The sequence below is a fragment of the Salvelinus alpinus genome, chromosome 27, assembly GCF_045679555.1.
Source record: "Salvelinus alpinus chromosome 27, SLU_Salpinus.1, whole genome shotgun sequence".
NCBI classification, from domain to species: Eukaryota; Metazoa; Chordata; class Actinopteri; order Salmoniformes; family Salmonidae; genus Salvelinus; species Salvelinus alpinus.
The window spans coordinates 42,854,886-42,880,752 of NC_092112.1; the positions used below are offsets into that span (position 1 = coordinate 42,854,886).

Genomic DNA, 25,867 nt, shown 5'->3' on the forward strand with positions numbered 1-25,867 from the left:
TGGCGGATCCTGGCTGGACGGCTCTGGCGGATCCTGGCTGGACGGCTCTGGCGGATCCTGGCTGGACGGCTCTGGCGGATCCTGGCTGGACGGCTCATGGCTGGCTGGCGGATCCTGGCTGGACGGCTCATGGCTGGCTGACGGATCCTGGCTGGACGGCTCATGGCTGGCTGGCGGATCCTGGCTGGACGGCTCTGGCGGATCCTGGCTGGACGGCTCATGGCTGGCTGGCGGATCCTGGCTGGACGGCTCATGGCTGGCTGACGGATCCTGGCTGGACGGCTCATGGCTGGCTGACGGATCTGGCTGCTCATGGCTGGCTGACGGATCTGGCTGCTCATGGCTGGCTGACGGATCTGGCTGCTCATGGCTGGCTGACGGATCTGGCTGCTCATGGCTGGCTAACGGATCTGGCTGCTCATGGCTGGCGGACGGATCTGGCTGCTCATGGCTGGCGGACGGATCTGGCTGCTCATGGCTGGCGGAAGGCTCTGGCTGATCCTGTCTGTCGGAAGGCTCTGGCTGATCCTGTCTGGCGGAAGGCTCTGGCTGATCCTGTCTGGCGGAAGGCTCTGGCTGATCCTGTCTGGCGGAAGGCTCTGGCTGATCCTGTCTGGCGGAAGGCTCTGGCTGATCCTGTCTGGCGGAAGGATCTGGCTGATCCTGTCTGGCGGAAGGCTCTGGCTGCTCCTGTCTGGCGGAAGGCTCTGGCTGCTCCTGTCTGGCGGACGGCTCTGAAGGCTCATGGCAGACGGGCGGCTTTGCAGGCTCAGTACAGACGGGCGGCTTTGAAGGCTCATGGCAGACGGACAGTTCAGACGGCGTTGGGCAGACGGGCAGTTCAGGCGCCGTTGGGCAGACGGGCAGTTCAGGCGCCGTTGGGCAGACGGGCAGTTCAGGCGCCGTTGGGCAGACGGGCAGTTCAGGCGCCGTTGGGCAGACGGGCAGTTCAGGCGCCGTTGGGCAGACGGGCAGTTCAGGCCGGCTGAGGCGCACTGTAGGCCTGGTGCATGGTGCCGGAACTGGTGGTACCGGGCTGGGGACACGCACCTGAAGGCTAGTGCGGGGAGAAGGAACAGGGCATACTTGACCCTGGAGACGCACATTAGGCCTAGTGCGTGGTGCCGGAACTGGTGGTACCGGGCTGGGGACACGCATCTCAGGGCTAGTGCGGGGAGCAGCAACAGGACACACTGGGCTCTCAAAGCGCACTATAGTCCTGGTGCGTGGTACCGGCACAGGTGGTACCGGGCTGAGGGCACGCACCTCAGGGCGAGTGCGGGGAGAAGCAACAGTGCGTACAGGGCTCTGGATACGCACAAGAGGCTTGGTGCGTGGTACCGGAACTGGTGGTACCGGACTGGGGACACGCATCTCAAGGCTAGTGCGGGGAAGAGGAACAGGGCTCTGGAGACGCACAGGAAGCCTGGTGCGTTGTGTAGGCACTGGTGGTACTGGGCTGGGGCGGGGAGATGGCGCCGGAAATACCGGACCGTGCAGGCGTACTGGCTCCCTTGAGCACCGAGCCTGCCTTGAATGCTCCCCGTCGCCCGACCAGTGCGGGGAGATGGAATAACCCGCACCGGGCTATGTAGGCGAACCGGGGACACCATGCGTAAGGCTGGTGCCATGTATGCCGGCCCGAGGAGACGCACTGGAGACCAGACGCGTTGAGCCGGCTTCATGGCACCTGGCTCAATGCCCAATCTAGCCCTACCAGTGCGGGGAGGTGGAATAACCCGCACCGGGCTATGAACACGTACAGGAGACACCATGCGCTCTACTGCGTAACACGGTGTCTGCCCGTACTCTCGCTCTCCACGGTAAGTACAGGGAGTATGCGCAGGTCTCCTACCTGACTTCGCCACACTCCCTTTAAGCCCCCCCCCAATAATTTTTTGGGGCTGACTCACAGGCTTCCTACCGCGTCGTTTTGCTGCCTCCATTCGCCGGTATCCCTCCTCGCACTGCGCCAGAGAATCCCAGGCGGGCTCCGGCATTCGCCCTGGGTCGATCGCCCACCTGTCGATCTCCTCCCACGTAGTGTAGTCCAGATTACGCTCCCATTGCCATTCCTCCTTGCGTTGCTCCTGTTGCCGCTGATCACGCTGCTTGATCCTTGTTAGGTGGGTAATTCTGTCACGATCGTCTTGTGAAGAGAGAGAGGACCAAAACGCAGCATGTGAAAAATAAGACATCTTCTTTTTATTTTAAGAAGGAAAAACGAAACAAAACACTTTACAAACTAACAAAACAACAAACAACCGTGAAGCTACAAAACGAAAGTGCACACACAAGCTACTAACGTTTAGACATAGACAATTACCCACAAACACCTCAAGCCTATGGCTGCCTTAAATATGGCTCCCAATCAGAGACAACAATAAACAGCTGTCTCTGATTGAGAACCAAATCAGGCAACCATAGACTTTCCTAAACACCTACACTGAACACAACCCCATACATACTAAAAACCCCTTAAACAATACACACACCCTAAACTAGACAAAACACACAAAGACAACCCACCCCAACTCACGCCCTGACCAACTAAATAAATAAAAGAAAAAGGAACAATAGGTCAGGAACGTGACAATAGCCTTAATATTCATGATGATAATTGTAATTCCATATCGTATCACCATCATGGTTGCATCATAATTACCTTTAATATCATTGAAAAACACATCCCAGCATTTCCATAGCAATTGACGTTTCACATGATCATGTGAAATTACTCTAGAGACGGCTTCACTACAGTACAAATGTATTCCGTACAATATGTTATTATTCCCCAATGCCCCTATTCCGATATCTTCCCCTTGCTTGTTGTAAACATTTATAAACTTGTAGACAAATACATAAAAAAGATAGACAAACAAGAAAAATTTAATTATAAAACAGTTTTCGACAATAGAGAGTGAGAGAAGAGAAAAGAGAGAGAGTGAGAGAAGAGAGCGAGATCAGGTGTGTGTGTATGTACAGTGAGGGAAAAAAATATTTGATCCCCTGCTTATTTTGTACGTTTGCCCACTGACAAAGAAATGATCAGTCTATAATTTTAATGGTAGGTTTATTTGATCAGTGAGAAACAGAATAACAACAAAAATCCAGAAAAACACGTCAAAAATGTTATAAATTGATTTGCATTTTAATGAGGGAAATAAGTATTTGACCCCCTCTCAATCAGAAAGATTTCTGGCTCCCAGGTGTCTTTTATACAGGTAACGAGCTGAGATTAGGAGCACACTGTTAAAGGGAGTGCTCCTAATCTCAGCTTGTTACCTGTATAAAAGACACCTGTCCACAGAAGCAATCAATCAATCAGATTCCAAACTCTCCACCATGGCCAAGACCAAAGAGCTCTCCAAGGATGTCAGGGACAAGATTGTAGACCTACACAAGGCTGGAATGGGCTACAAGACCATCGCCAAGCAGCTTGGTGAGAAGGTGACAACAGTTGGTGCGATTATTCGCAAATGGAAAAAACACAAAAGAACTGTCAATCTCCCTCGGCCTGGGGCTCCATGCAAGATCTCACCTAGTGGAGTTGCAATGACCATGAGAACGGTGGGAAATCAACCCAGAACTACACGGGAGGATCTTGTCAATGATCTCAAGGCAGCTGGGACCATAGTCACCAAGAAAACAATTGGTAACACACTACGCCGTGAAGGACTGAAATCCTGCAGCGCCCGCAAGGTCCCGCTGCTCAAGAAAGCACATATACATGCCCGTCTGAAGTTTGCCAATGAACATCTGAATGATTCAGAGGACAACTGGGTGAAAGTGTTGTGGTCAGATGAGACCAAAATGGAGCTCATTGGCATCAACTCAACTCGCCGTGTTTGGAGGAGGAGGAATGCTGCCTATGACCCCAAGAACACCATCCCCACATCCCCATCCCCGCAAACGTACAAAATCAGCAGGGGATCAAATACTTTTTTCCCTCACTGTATAAGTCCGTATGTGTATGCGAGCATGTAATTGAGTCTGTGTGTGTTCATATCCACTTCATAGTGTTCAGATATTTTAAACAGTTCCCATACTTTCTGTTTTTCGTAACCTGTCCCTGTATAATTTAGTACAGCCACGGTGTTATGGAGCTGTCTCGGAATAGCTGTCCATCTATAAAGAGTTTGTCCACAATGAGAAAGGCACGCTTACCCCTCTCCCTTTGTTGCTTTTGCACCAGATACAGTCTCTTACGTTGTTCGTTTATCTCCCTTGGAAATTTGGTCCCTTTAAGCTCCCTTCCCGGCTTTTGATCAGATCCTTTTGTTGGTAGTGTTCAAATTTAACGATGATCGGTCGGGGACGCTTGGTCTTGTCGCTCCAAGCTCCAAGTCTGTGTACTCGGTGGAAATCCAGCTTGTTTACAGTCTCTATAGGAAGTTTCAAGGTGGATTGCATAAATTCTCTGATCGCGCCCTCTGGATTATTGGATGCTTCCTCAGGAATCCCCGGAAAAAAAATATTTTCACTCATGCTACGACTTTGTGTGTCTAGTAGCGACTCCTTCATCACCCTGTTTTCCCTGAGTAGACAATTCATGTTGGAATCATAGATTTTTAACTTAGCTGTGAGTGCCTTGTTCTCTGCTTGGAGCGTAAGAATTTCACTCTGGCTAAATTCCAAACTCCCCCTCAGCCCTGCTACCTCCTCACTCAACTTTTCCAGTGTTGCATGGATTCCAGCCAGAGCACTAGCCTCTACTTCAACGGTTAGTAAATCGTCTGTGTTTGTAGCTAAATCTGTTTTTCTTTTTTTTGTCGGTTTAAGTTCTTTTGTGAGGTAGTCGGATCTTTCCATGATGGAGTATGTTGTTCCTTCATAGCGTAAAGCTGCTGGTACTCGGCGATTCCCTCAGGATCTTCTTAGTATCCTGGTTTACTCTTTACTGCAACCAGTTGTTTTACGAAAAGATAACAATGAGTCTTTCCCACGACGACGAAAGGTGTCTGTAGTACACCCAGTTAGCACTCGCGGAATCCATGCAAAAAATGGAACACAAACTTGCAGTCCAAGCCGTAAAGGCTAACCGCGTCGTGGAATCCTTAGCAACAAAACTTTAGTTCCGAATAAAATCGATTTAATGAAAAATATATGTAATATAAACAACAAACCGAGTGTAGAGAGTACAATGTTCTGTTGCACGCTCTGATGATGTATGTTTCATGCTGACGTGTTGCGTGACGCTGCACGTTAGATACTACTGCTCTGTTGGAGCTAGGAACACAAGCATTTCACTACACCCGCAATAACATCTGCTAAATATGTGTATGTGACTAACACAATTTTATTTGCTTTGCCAGCCTGTCTGTCTGTCTATAGATAGAGATAATCAGCTTGTATGTTGGCAAAGATCTCAGCCTCCCACTTGTCAAGTAGTTCCTCTTTGTTGTAAAGCTCCTTGTGGGTCTTTGTAGAAAACTAGAAGTTGAGAGCGAGTCAAGCACTGACACCAAACTTGGTTTTAGGCTCATTTAGTGAGGAAAGTGTGACACTTTTTAAGCTCTAGTGTAGAGGCATTTTGACTCTTCTATCAAAATGCCAGATAATGCTTGTATGCGATGTCATGGCGACGTTGGTTATCTAAGTTCCTGCTGTCCTTTCAAATTCAAATCCAAGTGTTTCAGTTGGACAGTTAGGTTCCTGCAAGAACTCCCACCAACTAAGGAGGTTCCTCAATGAACCCCACCTCCTATTGGTTTCTTGGAAGAATCTTTTGGGGGCCATTTTCAGTGCCAAGAACTCTAAGGTTCTTCGTAGAACTTTGAGGATCTTAGAAGAACCCTTGTTGACCCCCAAATGTTTTGTACAGAAGCCATGAGAAAATTGTGTAGGGGGATTAACCCTACTATCTGTACTTACTGGTGGTACAGATGCTGTTTCATCCTGTCCTACACTTAAATTGCCCTTGTGTAATGACTCCCACCGAAGGTGGCTCCCCTTCCTGTTCGGGTGGCGCTCGGCGGTCGTCGTCGCATATTATGAGCAACTTCAATTAGAAAGCCTAATGTTACTTAGCTTTTTTGGCTGGTGGAGGTCCTGTAGATCCATGTCCAGATAAAGTGTCCGGGGAGAGAAAGTTCAGTGAGGACAAAACTAAGACATTGGTAAATGTGTTAAATACAGTTTGATTAAACGGTTATTAAAAGTAAAAAAGCGAAAAGTTTGGCAAGTAGCCAAGCACTAACGAACAGCGCAACATAGTCATTGAACACTGATCACTTTAATAATGTTTACATATTGTTTTACCCACTTTATATTTAAGCCTATATAATGTATTCTAGTCATGGCTCATCCTATATAACTACTGCTATACACACCTGTTCTATTATATACTGTCAATACACACAATTCATATACATATATATTCATATTCCAGACTGACATTATTCGTCCTGATATTGGTCATTGGTCATATGTCTTAATTTCTTGTTATTTTTTGAAACTTTTGGATTGTGTGTGTATTGTCATTGTATTGTTAGATATTGCTGCACTGTTGGAGCTAGAAACATAAGCATTTCGCTCCACCTGCAATTACATCTGCAAAACGGTGTAAGCGATTAATAAACATTGATTTGATTTTGATTTGAACATCACCTCACATACCTCTCTTATTCTCTCTCGCACACACACACCTTCCCCCATTCTCTCTCTCTCTGTCTCTCTCTCTCCGTCTCTCTCTCTCTCTCTCTCTCTCTCTCTCTCTCTCTCTGTCTCTCTCTCTCCGTCTCTCTCTCTCTCTCTCTCTCTCCCTCTCTCTCTGTCTCTCTCTCTCCGTCTCTCTCTCTCTCTCTCTCTCTCCCTCTCTCTCTGTCTCTCTCTCTCCGTCTCTCTCTCTCTCTCTCTCTCCCTCTCTCTCTGTCTCTCTCTCTCTGTCTCTCTCTCTTCTCTCTCTCTCTCTCTCTCTCTCCCTCTCTCTCTGTCTCTCTCTCTCTGTCTCTCTCTCTTTCTCTCTCCCTCTCTCTCCCATTACTGTATAATTTCAGTTCATGAGCTTCTCTTCGTGGACATGACAGGTTATCAGTTTTACCACACGTTCTACTGTCAACGCTTGATTCTATTCCTATAATAGTCGTATTCTGAGAAGGGTACTCTGTTTTGAACTCCAATGTTTTGTGTTCTAATGGTGTTGAGTCTCACCACTATTCCATAGGAGCATGATGATGATGATAGTGGTGATATTAGCTGCTTTTAATGAGGGGATTGGTGAATGTAAGAGGAAGGTTATTAACTAACAGGCAGCACGCCCCGAGGAAAGAGGTCAGCCTCAGCTCTTCTGTCTCTAATAGACACGTCGTGTTCTCGGAAACTCAATCTCGTGTTCTCGGAAACTCAAACCACAACGTAATACTGTTTCAAGAGCTGCACAATGTACTCGCTGTGTCGTTTTGTAAAAAACGGAGTAGGATAATGTCAACCCGAGAGACTGATCTCAGGTCAGATTGGATGAGGTTAGGATTTAGGGAGAGTTAGCTGATCCTAGATCTGTGCCTGCCTGGAGTGTTTTTGTGTGCTGTCCCTTTTCATTCATGCAACGATTAAATGTAACAGTGGCTCTTCCCATTTCGTTGGATGGTGTATACCATGTGTATCCCGTACAGTACATAAGACCCCAAAAAACTTACAGCTTGAATTTGAGCTGCATTACTGTTACAAACCTGCAGGGGGCAGAATAACCTAGGCTAGGATCAGGGGGACACCTAGTCAGTTGCACAACTGAATGCCTTCAACTGAAATGTGTCTTCCACATTTAACCCAACCAGAAAGGTGCAGCAGGCTGCCATAATCGACATCCACGTCTTCGGTGCCTGGGGAACAGTGGGTTAACTGCCTTGATCAGGGGCAGAATGACACATTTTTACCTTGTCAACTCGGAGATTCGATCCAGCACCTTTTCGGTCATGTACTGTATGCTACAGCACTTGGACGCTGTGTCTGAGCAGGGTTTGAATTCTATAGGGCTCTGGTCTAAAGTAGTGCACTATATAGGGAATAGGGCCCTGGTCTAAAGTAGTGCACTATATTGGGAATATGGTGCCATTTGAGACGCACCCTTAGTCTTACTGCGTTATGTGGCCCCTGGAGTTAATCTTCCCATTATGTGTGTCCCCTGGTTTGATCTTGATGGACGAGTGGCTCCAGATCTCCTTCTCCACCTGAGACATCCTCGCCCGGGTCATCTGGTAGGACTTATCCATAGCACCCACCGTGATCTTGTCCTGGCCCTGCACCGTGTTCTGGACAGTCAAGTCAGTCAGACAATTATTGTTACCAACAATGACCAGTAGAGGGAGCTGGAGGAGTAAACATCCTCAGGCTACTGAACAGAACAGTAGAGGAAGATGTTGAGCAAGCGTACAGAATGGTGTGACATACAGGGGTTGAATTGCACTACTTAATAACATAGCATTACAAGAACACAAAGGCCTGAAGCACCATTTACGTATGCTTTATTATGTTTGAAAATGACTTTGGTAGAATGGTTTGTCAAACCTTATAAGCAAATGAAGGGAACGTATACATAATGTGATCATAATATGTCCTGCTCCTATCAATACTCTTTTTGTATCAACATCCTTGATCTCTAGTTATGCAAAAGGATCCTTTAAAGCATCATTTGCAGCCTAATTTGTCCCTCGTTAGATCAATGATACAGTAGGGAGCCATGAAGTAGAGTTGTAAAAGGGTTATTTGTCCCGTGTCTCAAGGGCCTTTTGACATTGTCTCACAAAAAATGGAAGGAATACACTACAGTCCAGAGATTGTTTACTGATACTTCAGTATCACAGTGTGTGCGCGTGCGTGCGTGCGTGCGTGCGTGCGTGTGTGCGTGCGTGTGTGTGTGTGTGTGTGTGTGTGTGTGTGCGCGCGTGCGCGTGCGCGTGTGTGTGTGTGTGTGTGCGTGTGTATTCTCTGCTGTGTAAGTCGTGACAGAAAAAAGAGCCCTCAGTGAGAAAGAGAGAAAGACAAAGAGGAGCATAGAGAGTGGGTGGGAGATATTGGAAGAGAGTTTCATGTGAGTAATTTGCATCATCATAATTTGGATGAAACCAACAAAACATGTCCAAATTGTGTTTTCGTGTTGTTTCCCAGTGGCCCCTGAGGTTGAGTGTGAGGGTGTGAGGGTGTGCGAGACGGTTGTGGAGGAGCTGTTGGGGAGAGTGTGTTAAGGTGTGTTTACTGTAGGTACAATGCATCAGTGTGTGACAAATGGAGATGAGGGGGCGGAGGAGGAGACACACCTGTGTCAGTATGTACCCACTAGGAATATACAGTATGACAAGAATCCAATATATGACAAGAATTACATGACCCCAATTTGTATACAACCAGGATCTCCCACTGAGATGAAGAATTAAATAAATAATAGTTGAGAGGAACGGCTTGGAGAGGAGGGTGATGTGTGTGTGTGATGGTCCCAGGGCTGTGGCCAGTGAACCGTAGGCTCTAAAACTGGGCTATAGGCAAGAGTTACCCAGAGGGCAACCTCATTAATCCCCCCCCATCCCTCCATTTCTCCCTCCTTCTCTTCTCTTCCCTCTCTCCCCTCCTTCATTACCTCCAAGGTTAATCGCCCTTATCTCCCAATGAGCCTAATTTTTCATCCCCCCATCCCCTGTCCTCCCCTCACCACCACACCACTCTCGTGCTCCCCTGTCTCCCTGTCCTGCCTACTCCTCTCCCCTCACTGTCTTGCCTCTACTTCTCTCCTCCCTTTTCCTCTTCCTCCTTCCCTTCCCCATGCCCTCCCTCCTCCTCCCTCCTCTCTCCCAGTGCGTACATTGAGCAGACAGACATACACTGAGTGTACAAAACATTTCCAATGCTCTTTCCATGACACAGACTGACCAGGTGAATCCAAGTGAAAGCTTCTTGATGTCACTTGTTAAATCAAATCAAATCAAATTGTATTTGTCACATGCTCCGAATACAACAGGTGTAGTAGACCTTACAGTGAAATGCTTATTTACAAGCCCTTAACCAACAATGCTTTAAAAATCTATAAATAAGTGTTAAGTAAAACATAGATGAGTAGAAAATAGAAAATAAAAGTAACAAGTGGCTATATACAAGGGATACCGGTACAGAGTCAATGTGCGGGGGCACCGGTTAGTCGAGGTAATTGAGGTAATATGTACGTGTAGGTAGAGTGACTATTCATAGATTATAAACAGAGAGTAGCAGCAGTGTAAAAGAGGGGTGTGGGTAGCCCTTTGATTAGCTTTTCAGGAGTCTTATGGCTTGGGAGTAGAAGCTGTTAATAAGCCCTTTGGACCTTGACTTGGCGCTCCGGTACCGCTTGCTGTGTGGTAGCAGGGAGAACAGTCTATGACTAGGGTGTCTGGAGTCTTTGACAATTTCAGGGCCTTCTTCTGACACCGACTGGTATAGAGGTTCTGGATGGCAGGAAGCTTGGCCCCAGTGATGTACTGGGCCATACTCACTACCCTCTGTAGTGCCTTGAGGTCGGAGGCCGAGCAGTTGCCATACCAGACAGTGATGCAACCAGTCAGGATGCTCTCGATGCTGCAGCTGTAGAACCTTTTGAGGATCTGAGGACCCATGCCAAATCTTTTCAGTCTCCTGAGGGGGAATAGGCTTTGTCGTGACCTCTTCACAACTGTCTTAGTGTGTTTGGACCATGATAGTTTGTTGGTGATGTGGACACCAAGGAATTTGCAACTCTCAAACTGTTCCACTACAGCCCCGTCGAAGAGAATGGGGACGTGCCCGGTCCTCCTTTTCCTGTAGTCCACAATCATCTTCTTTGTCTTGATCACGTTGAGGGAGAGGTTGTTGTCCCTGCACCACACAGCCAGGTCTCTGACCTCCTCCCTATAGGCTGTCTAATCGTTGTCGGTGAGCAGGCCTACCACTGTTGTGTCATCGGCAAACTTGATGATGGTGTTGGAGTTGTGCTTGGCCATGCAGTCATGAGTGAACAGGGAGTACAGGAGTGGACTGAGCACGCACCCTTGAGGGGCCCCTGTGTTGAGGATCATCGTTGCGGATGTGTTGTTCCCTACCCTTACCACCTGGGGGCGGCCCGTCAGGAAGTCCAGGATCCAGTTGCTCCTTAGCTTAGTGATGAGCTTTGAGGGCACTATGGTGTTGAATGCTGAGCTGTAGTCAATTAATAGCATTCTCTCATAGGTGTTCCTTTTGTCCAGGTGGGAAAGGGCAATGTTGAGTGCAATAGAGATTGTATAATCTGTGGATCTGTTGGGGCGGTATGAAATTTGGAGTGAGTCTAGGGTTTCTGGGATAATGGTGTTGATGTGAGCTTTGACCAGCCTTTCAAAGCACTTCATGGCAACAGATGTGAGTGCTACGGGTCGGTAGTCATTTAGGCAGGTTACCTCAGTGTTATTGGGCACAGGGACTATGGTGTCTGCTTGAAACATGTTGGTATTACAGACTCAGTCAGGGACAGGTTGAAAATGTCAGTGATGGTACTTGCCAGTTGGTCAGTGAATGCTCGTAGTACACGTCCTGGTAATCCGTCTAGCCCTGCGGCCTTGTGAATGTTGACCTGTTTAAAGGTCTTACACACATCGGCTACGGAGAGCGTGATCACACAGTCGCACAGCTGGTGCTCTCATGCATGTTTCAGTGTTACTTGCCTCGAAGCGAGCATAGAAGTAATTTAGCTTGTCTGGTAGGTTCGTGTCACTGGGCAGCTCATGGGTGTGCTTCCCTTTGTTGTCTGTAATAGTTTGCAAGCCTTGCCACATCCGATAAGCATTGGAGCCGGTGTAGTGCGATTCAAACTTAGTCCTGTATTGATGCTTTGCCTGTTTGATGGTTCGTCGGAGGGCATAGAGGGATTTCTTATCAGCTTCCGGCTTAGAGTTCTGCTCCTTGAAAGCTACAGCCCTACCCTTTAGCTCAGTGCGGATGTTGCCTGTAATCCATGGCTTCTGGTTGGGGTATGTACGTACGGTCACTGTAGGGACGATGTCATCGATGCACTTATTGATGAAGCCAGTGACTGATGTGGTATACTCCTCAATGCAATCGGAAGAATCGCGGAACATATTCCAGTCTGTGCTAGCAAAACAGTCCTGTAGCTTAGCATCTGCTTCATCTGACCACTTTCTTATTGACAGAGTCACTGGTGCTTCCCGCTTTAGTTTTTGCTTGTAAGCAGGAATCAGGAGGATAGAATTATGGTCAGATTTCCTAAATGGAGGGCGAGGGAGTGCTTTGTATGTGTCTCTGTGTGTGGAGTAAAGGTGGTCTAGAGTTTTTTTCCTTCTGGTTGCACATTTAACATGCTGATAGAAATTAGGTAAAACTGATTTGAGTTTCCCTAAATTAAAGTCCCCGGGCCACTAGGAGCACCGCCTCTGGATGAGCGTTTTTCTGTTTGCTTATGGCCGTATACAGCTCCTTGAGTGCGGTCTTAGTGCCAGCATCGGTCTGCGGTGGTAAATAGACAGCTGGGAAAAATATAGATTTAAACTCTCTTGGTAAATAGTGTGGTCTACAGCTTATCATGAGATACTCTACCTCAGGCGAGCAAATCCTCGAGACTTCCTTAGATTTCGTGCACCAGCAGTTGTCTACATATATACAATGGCCTCCGCCCCTTGTCTTACCAGAGGTCGCTGTTCTATCCTGTCGAAAAAGCTTAAAACCCGCCAGCTGTATGTTAATCATGTTGTCGTTCAGCCACGACTCGGTGAAACATAAGATATTACAGTTTTTAATGTCCCGTTGGTAGGATATACGTGCTCGTAGGTCGTCTATTTTATTATCGATTGATTGTACGTTGGCTAATAGGACAGATAGTAAAGGTAGATTACCTTACAAGGCACCCGTACCGTTGTCCACGATATCTCCTTCTTTTCCTCCTGCGAATGATGGGGATGAGGGCCTTGTCGGGTGTCTGGAGTAAATCCTTCCCGTCCGACTCGTGGAAGAAGAAGAATTCCTCCAGTACGGGGTGAGTAATCGCTGCCCTGATATAAAGAAGCTATTTTCGGTCATAAGACACGGTGGCAGGAACATTATGTACAAAATGAGTTACAAATAACGCGAAAAAACATACACAATAGCACAATTGGTGACAGGATCGTAAAACGTCGGCCATCTCCTTCGGTGCCATTCCACTCAAAAATCCACTTCAATCAGTGTAGATGAAGTGGAGGAGACAGGTTAAAGAGGCAATTGAGGCAATTGAGACATGGATTGTGTATGTGTTTCATCCAGAGAGTGAATGGGAAAGACAAAAGATTTAAGTACCTTTGAACAGGGTATGGTAGTAGGTGCCAGGCACACCAGTTTGAGTGTGTCAAGAACTGCAACGCTGCTGGGTTTTAATGCTCAACAGCTTCCCGTGTGTATCAAGAATGGTCCACCACCCAAAGGACACCCAGACAACTTGACACAACTGTGGGAAGAATTGGAGTCAACATGGGCCAGCATCCCTGTGGAACACTTTCGACACCTTGTAGAGTTTGAAGCTGTTCTGAGGGAAAAAGGGAACACAGCATAAAGTACACAGCATAAAGACTACATCTCCTCTTCTCCTCTTGCCCAATCCTCTCCTCCTTCTGCCTTACCCTCTCCCGTCTGCCCTTCTTCTCTACCAGTGCTTACCTTGAGCAGACAGAGGGACAGACAGACACAGAGAGAAAGACAAAGATACAGACAGTGGGATAGAGACTAGATCTATTACAGCTTCTCACCGGCGGATGGGCCAGAGTCTCAGCGCTCTGAAATATGGCTGCTGTCACCACCGAGACACTGTGAATAACCAAGAAGGGAGAAAGAGAGAGAGAGAGAGAGAGAGAGAGAGAGAGAGAGCTAGGTACTCCAAACTACCAGCCCTTAATTCAAAATAATGGGAAGATTTCCAGCACCGACTTTACGTGATGCCGGGACGCTTGACAGTGATTTGGCACACAATTAACCTTGCGTGTGTCTCTCTCTTGCTTTCTCTCTCTCACTCTCTCTCGCCCTCCCTCATTTCTCTCTCTTTCTGTCTCCTATACAGAGGTTATGGATTTTCAACCAAACAAGGTTAATGTTTTATTAAATAATTGACACTCTCCAGTGCTCCCTGCCAATTGTATTAGTGAGTGTTCATGATTAAATTCAGCCTTCCCAAATTACACATTGAATTCCTGAATTAGAATTTCAATTAATCTCTTGAATTGAATAGAAATTGATTCTAAAGGTTCTGTACAAAACTTTATATATTTCTAACAGATTTCACTTTGAAAAACAGTACTTTCCAGACACAACCCCTACAGTTTGGGACGTACAGTGCAATGAAAAAGTATTTACCCCCTTTCTAATTTTCTTTATTTTTGCATGTTTTTGATACTGAATGTTATCAGATCTGCAACCAAAACCGAATATTAGAGAAAGGGAACAAATAACACAACAATTACATACTTATTTCATTTATTTCATAAACAAAGTTATGCAACACTCAGTTCCCCTGTGTGAAAAGGTAATTGCCCCCTTACACTCAATAACTGGTTGTGCCACCTTCAGCTGCAATGACGCCAACCAATCACTTCCTGTAGTTGTTGATCAGTCACCCACGTCGCTGTGGAGGTATTTTGTCCCACTCTTCCGTTTCAAGTCCTGCTACAACATCTCAATTGGGAATAGGTCTGGACTTTGACATTCCATAACTTCATATTTGTTGCTTTTTAGCCATTTTCATGTAGATTTGATTGTGTGTTTTGGATCATTGTCTTGCTGCATGACCCAGCTGCGTTTTAGCTTCTGCTCACAGACGGATTGCCTGACAATCTCGTGTAGAATTCTCTGATACAGAGCCAAATTCATGGTTCCTTCAATGATGGCAAGTCGTCCAGGTCCTGAGGCAGCGAAGCATCCCCAAACCCTCACACTACCACCACCATGCCTGACCATTGGTATGATGTTCTTACTGGGAAATGTCCAAAAGGTTATACGTTTGACTCATCTGTCCGTAGAACATTCAGGTGCATTTTGGCAAACTTGAGTCAACTTTTTGGATGAGATGGGTCCCATTATGCCTGGCAAAAACCCAAACACTGCATTCCTTAGTAAGAACCTCATATCTATTGTTGTTATTTGTAAACTCAGGTTCCCTTTATCTAATATGAGGTTTTGGTTGAAGACCTGAGAGCATTCAGTATCAAGAATATGCGAAAGAAAACAGAGAATCAGAAAAGGGGCACATACTTTTTCACAGCACTGTATGTGACAGTTGATGACATACAGTGTGTACTATGTAGCAATTAGGTGACAGACAGGGGAGCGGGCTGTCGTGTGTGTCTGTTGATGTGCTGATGTTACACCGTTAGATGTATATACACCTGGTCAAGTTATATGAACAAGGCACAACGCATTAACTATAGGATATAGAGCAGAAGGTGAGGACATCCCGATGCATTGTCCTTTTACATCTCCCTCAAATCCAAGTAGAGAGAGAGAGAGAGAGAGAGAGAGAGAGAGAGAGAGAGAGAGAGAGAGAGAGAGAGAGAGAGAGAAGCTGTGTCATCCTCGGTTGCCCTAATGTTTTTACCTCACATTGTTTTGATCCTCTGGAGGCAGAGACACACAGGGCTTTGATTCCCCTCACAGAGATCTGCACACACCGCCACACACACACGCCACACACACACGCAGCCCTCTCTGCCGTGTAAAGAGCTTACCGTGGGTAGGAGAGGATGAGCAATGCTGCTGTTGTTTCAGCTGCATGAGGGGTTTGAAGCAGCAGTGTGTGGTGTGTGTGTGTGTGTGTGTGTGTGTGTGTGTGTGTGTGTGTGTGTGTGTGTGTGTGTGTGTGTGTGTGTGTGTGTGTGTGTGTGTGTGTGTGTGTGTGTGTGTGTGTGTGTGTGTGTGTGTGTGTGTGTGCGTGTGTGCGGGCCTGCAGAGGCACATGTGTGTGTGCAACTGTGCGTGCGCGCGTGTGTGTGCGTGTGTGTGTGTGTGTGTGTGTGTGTGTGTGTGTGTGTGTGTGTGTGTGTGTGTGTGTGTGTGTGTGTGTGTGTGTGTGTGTGCGTGTGTGCGGGCCTGCAGAGGCACATGTGTGTGTGCAACTGTGCGTGCGCGCGTGTGTGTGCGTGTGTGTGTGTCTGTGTGTGCGTGTGTGTGTGCGTGTGTGTGTGTGTGTGTGTGTGTGTGTGTGTGTGTGTGTGTGCATGTGCATGTGTGTGTGCGTGCCTGCAGAGGCGCATGTGTGTGTGCAACTGTGTGTGTGTGTGTGTGCGTGTGTGTGTGTAAGCGGGGTGTAAGTGCAGTGCACCAAATGTCACAATGATTCATGTGAAAAAGACAAGGAGAGCCGCACACTCTAGGAGCTCAGAAGCAATAATTGAGTAACCTAATAACTAACATTTTGACAGACAAGATATCTTCATCAGGGTATAAGACACATGTCTGTCAAAATGTTGCTTATTATGTTATTCAATTATTGCTTCTGAGCTCCTAGAGTGTGCGGCTCTCCTTGTCTTTTTCAAGTGTTCTACTCCGCTAGCCAGCACCTGGCCTAAACAGGGGTGCGTTTCTTTCGCCTTACAATTATTAATGTGCCCTGATCAGTTCCTCCGACTGAAGTTGAAGCTTATCTTTTGGGGAAGAAATGGGATAGAACATAATCTTTCCCAATATACGTTTCGCTTTCTCCTCTTCTCACATTTCAGGGTAGCTCTTTTAGTCCTTTCTCCAACTCACACTGACTGGGGGTTGTGGGGCGACTTGGACTCAGGGGTAGACGTAACATAGTAAAAGTAAATCCGGGACACTCCAATTAGTACAATATCTTACTAATTGCAATTTGTACAATATGTTACGAATTTGCAAAAAGTATGAAATGTTACGAATTCCAATTTGTTGTGGCAAACATTAGCTAGGTGGCTAACGCTAATGTTAGCTAGGTGGCTAAGGGTTAGGGTTTAAGGCTAAGGTTAAGGTAAAGGTTAGGGTTAGGAATTAAGTTAAAGGGTTAAGGTTAGGGGAAGGGTTAGCTAACATGCTAAGTAGTTGCAAAGTAGCTAAAAAGTTGTAAAGTTGCAAAGTTGCTAATTAGCTCAAACTCTAAAGTTGTTTGCGATGCGATTTGAGCACGCAACCTTTGAATTCCTAAACGTTTGTGTTATATGCTTACCCATCCACCCCGACTAACTCATTTCATTTTTGCCTTAAGTAATATTCCGTCTTAAGTAACCATACTAAATGTAACATATCGTACTCATTTGAGTGTCCTGGATATATGTTTACTATGTTACGTCTAGTCTATAAGACCAGGCTGTGTGGAGATGCCTGTTGTTGCTGTAAGAGAAGTAGGCATTCAGTTCTCTCTCATTTTCATTTTATCACAGAAAACATAATACACAGCACCCCAGAGGAATGTTACTCAATGGAAGAATTTGTATTCATATTTCCATTGATAGTACAGATATTTCCTTTGTATCATCATAGCTACTTATTATCCATCTACTGTGCATGGGCAGGTAGTTCCTTTCATAGAAATAGAATTACTAGAATGGACGTTCCCATTCCATTCTATTTCTATGGTTCCCTCACTGCGATGCGTAGCTACAGCACGTTAACTGTGTCCATCTACTGTGCATGGGCAGGTAGTTACTTTCATAGAAAGATAATTACTAGAATGGATCTTCCTATTCCATTCTATTTCTATGGTTCCCTCACTGCGATGCGTAGCTACAGTACGTTAACTGTGTGTTTACTGTCTGTTCCCCAGACCATCGTTCGAGGGAACCGGCCCCCGAAGGACACGTCCATCAATGGTCTCCTGGAGGAGTTCGACAGCATCTCTGTGACACGTTCCAACTCCCTGCGTAAAGAGAGCCCTACGGGCCCCCACCAGGCCGGGTCCGGGGCCCCCAAACCCCCTTCCCACCACCCTCCACACCCCCACCCCAACACCCCGGAGGAGAACGGCTTCAGCCACTACTACTCCCGCTACTCCTGTGACCTGGACACCTCCAGTAGGGACTTCTCTCTGGAGCCCTACAGGAAGGACGGTAAAGGCTTCGCTCTAGATGGGGACTGGGCCGTGGGGAGACACTACCGCTTCCCCAAACAGAACGGCCACCTCACCCACGCCACCCGCGTTCCCTTCTACCCCGACGCCATGCCTCAGAAGACCGATTACGCCAAGCTGCCTCCGGACTACCACACGTACTTGGAGAGCAAGGTGGCGGGGGCGCGCTTGGCCGACGAGGTGGGATCTGGGTCCGGGGTGGGAAGCGCAGGGGGGTCTGCCGGGTCCACGACAGGGGGGTACTACCGGGCGTCCGTAGGCGGTTCGTCCAGTCAGGACTACCGGGATGCGTCGATGGTGGGGACACCGTCGCGAGCCTCGCTGCACAGCGAGCAAATCAACTACCCAGATAGCGAGTGGAGCTACAGCGGCATGTCCAGAGACGAGTACGAGAAGAGGCCCAAGTCGTCGTACGTGATGCAGACCAGCCCCACGCCGGCCATCAGACAGCGCTCCAGGTCGGGGTCCGGCCTCCAGGAGCCCAACGTGCCCTACGGGGCCAGCGGGGCCTTTAAGAGTCCCCCTCAGACACACCCCTACAGCTCCTACACTTACCCACGCCTTTCAGAGACTCTCACCAACTCACAGGCCATGGCCAAGGTACGTCTGGGCTGGTGTGTTTATTTACTCTGTCATCTGAGTCGGAAAATGTTATTGCCAAAGAAAGACACATCCAGTATGTTAGCAGTGTATTATTTTCTACTATTATCAAAATACTTTTCCAAATAGTCCAGTTTTGATAATAATTTGAATCAGGTGGTACTTCGGAAAGTATTCAGACCCGTTGACTTTATGCACATTTTGTTAGGTTACAGCCTTATTCTAAAAATGTATTTCAAAAAATTCCCTCATCAATCTCCACACACAAAACCCCATAGTGGCAAAGCAAAACAGGTTTTTATGATTTTGTATTACTTTATAAAAAAATTCAAAACAGATATATCACATTTACATACCGTACGTATTCAGACCCTTTACTCAGTGCTTTGTTGAAGCACTTTTGGCAGCTTCAAGGAAGAGTCTTGGTGGTTCCAAACTTCTTCTGTGTTCTTGGGGACCTTCAATGCTGCAGAAAACTTTTGGTACTTCAATACCTTGACTTTGTTGTCCTGAAGCCATTTAGCCACAACTTTGGAAGTATGCTTGGGGTCATTGTCCATTTGGAAGACCCATTTGCAACCAAGCTTCGACTTCCTGACTGATGTCTTGAGATGTTGCTTCAATATATCCACATAATTTTCCTACCTCATGATGCCATCTATTTTGTGAAATGTACCAGTCCTTCCTGCAGCAAAGCACCCCCACAACATGATGCTGCCACCCCCGTGTTTCACGGTTGGGATGGTGTTCTTGCAGGCCTCCCCCTTTTTCCTCCAAACATAACGATGGTCATTATGACCAAACAGTTCTATTTTTGTTTCATCAGATCAGTGGACATTTCTCCAAAAAGTACGATCTTCGTCCCCATGTGCAGTTGCAAACCGTAGTCTGGCTTTTTTATGGCGGTTTTGGAGCAGTGGCTTCTTCCTTGCTGAGCGACCTTTCAGGTTATGTCGATATAGGACTTGTTTTTACTGTGGATATAGATACTTTTATACCTGTTTCCTCCAGCATCTTCACAAGGTCCTTTGCTGTTGTTCTGGGATTGATTTGCACTTTTCGCACCAAAGTACGTTCATCTTTGGAGACAGAACGCGTCTCCTTCCTGAGCAGTATGACGGCTGCGTGGTCCCATGGTGTTTATACTTGCGTACTATTGTTTGTACAGATGAACGTGGTACCTTTAGGCGTTTGGAAATTGCTCCCAAGGATGAACCAGACTTGTGGAGGTCTACACATTTTTTTCTGAGGTTATGGCTGATTTCTTTTGATTTTCCCATGATGTCAAGCAAAGAGGCACTGAATTTGAAGGTAGGACTCAAAATATGTAAATTAGACTATCAGAAGCTTCTAAAGCCATGACATCATTTTCTGGAATTTCCCAAGCTGCTTAAAAGTACAGTCAACTTAGTGTATGTAAACTTCAGACCCACTGGAATTGTGATACAGTGAATTATAAGTGAAATAATCTGTCTGTAAACAATTGTTGGAAAAATTACTTGTGTCTTGCACAAAGTAGATGTCCTAACCGACTTGCCAAAACTATAGTTTGTTAACAAGAAATTTGTGGAGTGGTTGAAAAACGAGTTTAATGACTCCAACCTAAGTGTATGTAAACTTCCGACTTAAACTGTTTGCAAATAAGGTATTCCTGTTTTTAAGTTGAATACATTTGCAAACATTTCTAAAAACCTGTTTTCAATTTGTCATTATGTGGTATTGTGTGTAGATTGCTGAGGATTTTTTTCATTCAATCAATTTGAAAATAAGGCTGTAGCGTAACAAAATGTCGAAAAAGTCAATGGGTCTGAATACTTTCCGAAGGCACTGTAAGAGCTAGGCAGCATTTCTCTCTGAAGTACCTAATAAACTGGAAGGTGCAAATGTTCATTGTGCATACACTAAGTTATAGTAGCCATCCAGGGAACACCTTTTTCCACGACACTGGAATGACAGCCCTTTCTGACAAACCCATTGAAACCACTGCAGAGAACATTACACAGATGTATTAGCCTCCCATGTATCCACCCCTTCCCGGTTTAAAGAGAGGATGCAGCGTTATCTCCCCAGTTGCATCTCTCCTTTCTCCTCTTCCCTCGCTCCTCTCTTCTACCCAATCTACTTTCCTCTCCTCCTCTCCCCTCCCCTCCCCTCTCCATTTCTCCTCCCTCTCTCCTCTCCTCCTCGCCTCTGTGTGATGGATCTAGTGTCAGTAGTTAATCTACTGTTCCCCAGCGGAGGAAGGCTCTGCCACAGACACAGAATTGCCTTTACAGAAGCCGCGCTAGAATCAATGAACGCCACAACACTGGGCCGTCAAGCCGATAACACAGTTCAAACGGGGGGTGGGAGAGGGAGAGGGAAGGGGAGACATTTGGAGGAGAGGAGGAAGAAGAGATAAACTGGCGTCAGTCCAATGCCACAGTTCATCTGAGAGAGAGAGGGATGGTGGGGGATAGAGGAAGCAAGGGAGTGAGGGGGACTGAGAGAGAAGGGCATGAAGGAGAGAGGGGCCGAGGGGAGAGAGAGAAGTGTTCTGTTTGAGCGTTAAGACTATCTTGTGCCATCACTCCTTACTCTTTGACCTGCGACTGCAGATATACTGCGGACAGACACACTCCTATAGATTAGAGAAGAGCTGCGTGGAGTGGAATTATAATCAGGAGCGTAGTCTCTTTCAAAGTATCTGTAAAACAGAAGGTTTCACTTATTTATTTTGTATACTAGAAGAAAATACACACTTGTGAGAACATCTAGAGAGCATTTTTTAAATTTATTTTTTATTTGACCTTTATTTAACCAGGCAAGTCAGTTCAGAAGAAATTCTTGTTTTCAACGACGGCCTAGGAACAGTGGGTTAACTGCCTTGTTCAGGGGCAGAACGACAGATAGTGTGTGTGTGAAGTGTACGAGGCCCAAGCAAATAAATACCACTCTGCAATTGCAGTCCTCTATCTCAGGTTCAGTTATGCGCCAGTGGAGCGACACACAGTGAGCTGGGAAGGTGACTCGCAGGCCTAGACCTCATGGAGATGCCATGACAAGCAACCTTCCACTGCAGTGTTCTTCCCCCCCTTGCTTAGTCCTGGTCCTGGAGAGCTGCAGTAGCATGTGTGGGCGGGGTTTCTGATCAAACCAGGACTAACACCACTCTGTCAGCGACAACAACCAAAAGGCTTGACGATTTGTTAAATCAGGTGTGTCAGTGCTGGGCTAAAACAAAAGTGTGCACGCCATCCCTCTCCAGGAGCAGGGTTGAAGAACATCAGTGTTTGGGAAGTTGTGCATGTGCAGGTCATGTGTCAATTGCTGCCTGTCATGTGTCGAAAGCGTTCCACAGGGATGCTGGCCCATGTTGACTCCAATGCTTCCCACAGTTGTGTCAAGTTGACTGGGTGTCCTTTGGGTGGTGGACCATTCTTAATACACACGGGAAGCTGTTGAGCGGGAAAAACCCAGCAGCTTTTGCAGTTCTTGGCATAAACCAGTGTGCCTGGCACCAACGACCATACCCCGTTCGAAGACACTTAAATCTTTTGTCTTGCCCATCCACCCTTCCACCCATACACACTCCATGTCTCAATTGTCTAAAAGGCTTAAAAATCCCTCTTTAACCTGTCTCCTCCCTTCATCTACACTGATTGAAGTGGTTTGACATCAATAAGGGATCATAGCTTTCACCTGGATTCACCTGGTCAGTCTCTGTCATGGAAGTAGCAGGTGTTCCTAATATATTTTGTACACTCAATACGTACTAAAACTGTACGTACATTTGTGCTCTGTATGAGCTGAGGAGAGGAGGCTGTCCGCTGTAGTACTGTACTGTACATCTGGTGTTACAGTAGTAATGCATCTGCTGATATTAACCCTAGGGTGCCCTGATGAAAGCCACTTCACCTCCAATGCCTTAGTAAACATCCACTCTGGGGGGGGAACAATACACACAGAGGTAGAAAACAGAAGTTGTGTTCTTTGTGGCGAGAGTTCTTTTTGTTGTCGTTACAAATAACTTGCTTGTGATTGGAGCAAGACAGGTATCTACTGTAGCTGACTGTACTTTATACACTTTTAGAAAGGCCTATAAGGTCTGTAATTGAAACGGAATTCACGACGTGACACGCTATTTGGTTCCATCTGAAAAAGATGTAGGAGATCTTGGAGAGGTGTTGGAAGAAACAGTCGCAAGATACGTGTCGTGACGCGTGTAGGAGATTCCTAACATCGGTAGAACAAAAAAGAACAAAAAAAACAGAAGCGTATTGTAAGTGATCTGGCCATTCTTCCTGCCTCATGGACCTTGTAATGAACCCACTTCTCCTCTCTCTCCCTCTCCTCTCTCTCTCTCTTTCTCTTTCAATTCAGTCATTGAACAAAATCCCCCTTTTTGTTGTGAGCCAGTGGGGTTATAACAGTAGACAGCACGGGCTCACAACACACACACACACACACACACACACACACACACACACACACACACACACAGAGACACACACACGCAGCTACTCCTCCACTGCCGCGGCAGCAGCTCTCGTGACAAATTGATGTTGCGGCACTTTCTCCTTTCTGCAGCCTTCGCATAAAAACGGCCCAACGATGTTCCAGCGCGGAATTCAATTTCACAGTTCAGTTGGGTTGTTGATTACCCTGCCAAATTCAGATTGATGCGCGTTTAACCAACATGGATCAGGAGACCCTTGGCTGACAGCCAGCCGCCGGGGCCCGCCAACGATAGGGGGACTGGAGAGTAGCCCCGTCCCTCCTGCGGGCCGCGAGGAGCACCGCCGCTTCACAGTGATTGATTAAACAAGTCCACGCCACGTAATTATACCACCATCCCCACACATCAACCCAACCCTCCTCTTACTCTGTGTGTGTGTAGGTGGAGGAGTGTGTGTGTTTGTGTGTGTGTGAGAGAGAGAGAGAGAGAGAGAGAGAGAGAGAGAGAGAGAGAGAGAGAGAGAGAGAGAGAGAGAGAGAGAGAGAGAGAGAGAGAGAGAGAGAGAGAGAGAGAGAGAGAGAGAGAGAGAGAGAGAGATTCTAATTTCGAGGTTTCCCCCTTCCTGCCCTGCCTCTTTCTTGTCATCGGGTTTTTTATTATGAGACTATTCATGTCCGGTTAGAGTGTGTGTTCGGAGTGTGTGTTTAGGGGAGTGTGTGTTCGAGGGGTGTGTGTGTCCTTTCAGAGTGTATGTTTGGGGGGAGTGTGTGTTCTGGGAGGTAATCTCATTAACTGCGGAAGTCAGAGCATCATCTCCTCAGTACTGGAGGCAGCTAGTCTTCACCATATGGATTATTAGTCTAGATAGTATATATCACAGTCTCAGCCCTGTACTATCCTGTATAACCAGGGGCAGTTCACAGCTATAATTTTATGTACTTTTAAAAATCAATTTAGGCAAAGACAGTATTTGGAGTTCTTCTCTGATAACGTACCTAATAAAATAACGAAATTAGGATTAAATAAGGCTTCAAAATAAGTCTAAATATAAATACGTTTAAAAAAAAATAAAGGTATTTGTGCAACATAATATTAAGAGTGAACCTATATTATAATCAGAATCGTACAATGTTACCTTTTGAATCCTTTTTTTAATTCAAGTCATACATGTTTGTCTCTGCTGTATTCTTAGTTAATAACACTGTAAATACCTTGTATAACCAGTTCACGTCAACCTCACATTTATACAGGGTCACTGGTGAGTCGTGATGCCACAAAACACCTCTAGATGTACTACCTGGTAAAGTAAAACTGAAGGGCGGGAACAAGGAGAAGGGAGGGGGGACTCAGTGACTGACACACACACACACACACACACACACACACACACACACACACACACACACACACACACACACACACACACACACACACACACACACACACACACACACACACACACACACACACACACACACACACACACACACATACCCTTGCTTTCTGTTTGTGATTCCTCTCATGCAGAAGGCAGAATGCAAGGTCCCACTCACAATGCATAATGTTTAGTGTCAGGGAGAGAAGTGTCCCTTTGTCACCTCACTCCAAGCTATATTTATGACTCATCACCACCCACCTAGAACATGGAAAAACAGCTTTAAACCACCCTAGCACAGAGAGAGAGAGAAAGAGCGAGGGAGAGAAAGAGAGAGGGAGGGAAAGAGAGACAGGGATGCAGTTTATCCTCTACTGTGAGAAATACTCCAAAATAAGAGAATATATGTTCAAGAAAATATCTCAATCAATTCCCAACTTCTGTGCATTTACTAATGACATAAAGCTGGGGATTGTTCTGGGTGAGGGAGAAACCACTAATATTACTACCAGATATGTATATGATTGCCATAGACTGAGAAACATCCCATGACCATTAACTCCCTGAAGTACAGTATTTACATTGTATAGAACTTACAAGTAATACATAGTGTAACAATCATCCATGTACATTGTTGTTTATTTATTAGCCTTTCTTTCTTTTTCTTAAATGTATTCGACCGAAGGTTACACAATAGAACTGCAGTAGTGTATACATGATTATATGTACTATTATTATTATTACTACTGAAATTAACTGACATTTCCATATCCTCATTGCATTGTACTTTATTTACTGAAATCCTGTACCACTATACTGCTTTGGCAATATCTACAAATTGTATTTCATGCCAATAAAGCAGTCTGAATTTGAATTTGAGAGAGAGGGAAAGAGAGGGAAAGAGCGAGAGAGAGCGAGAGAGACAGAATAGAGCAAAGATGGACAATCAGGTTTTGCTCGAAATGAGCAGCTACAAACCTGATTCTTCTACTCAAAGTCTTAATTGTTACTGTGTGGCTGGAGCAAAACCCTGCAACCACACTGGGTAACATAGCCCACCCCCCCACCAATACAGTCTACTGCAGGAATATAATCTAACAGGTACTGTAAACGAGACTAAGGAGGGAAACGATGTTGAGCGTTGCCCCAGATCTGGGGGTTCCCTGGCCTAAAAGCATCTGTATGATGGATGGGGTATTGGAGGAACATTGTTTGGGTCTGTGTGGGGTATTAATGATAAAGTACAGCCACTGTCCCTTCGACTAAACGCCCTCCGTTACACCTGTCCAGGGGTAATGTACCTACTCAGGTCACAGGGACAGGAGCTGATATTTCACAATGAACAGAAACGGATGAGGGAGAGAAATATCTCTGATAGTTTTATATTCATAATGCAAGTAAGGAGAGTCTCTGTTGTTTGGTGAGG

The 25,867-nt window shown here is 46.3% G+C and overlaps 1 protein-coding gene across 4 annotated transcripts in view; it reads left to right on the plus strand.

Moving 5' to 3' along the window:
- Positions 1–25,867, plus strand: part of LOC139556606 (serine/threonine-protein kinase PAK 5-like) — a 112,734-nt gene that overhangs the window by 68,092 nt on the left and 18,775 nt on the right. For all 4 annotated transcript variants that reach the window (XM_071370763.1, XM_071370762.1, XM_071370764.1 and 1 more), the window contains one exon: positions 17,726–18,628. In XM_071370763.1, the coding sequence (XP_071226864.1) occupies positions 17,726–18,628 (903 nt within the window). The remainder of the gene's footprint in view (positions 1–17,725; positions 18,629–25,867) is intronic.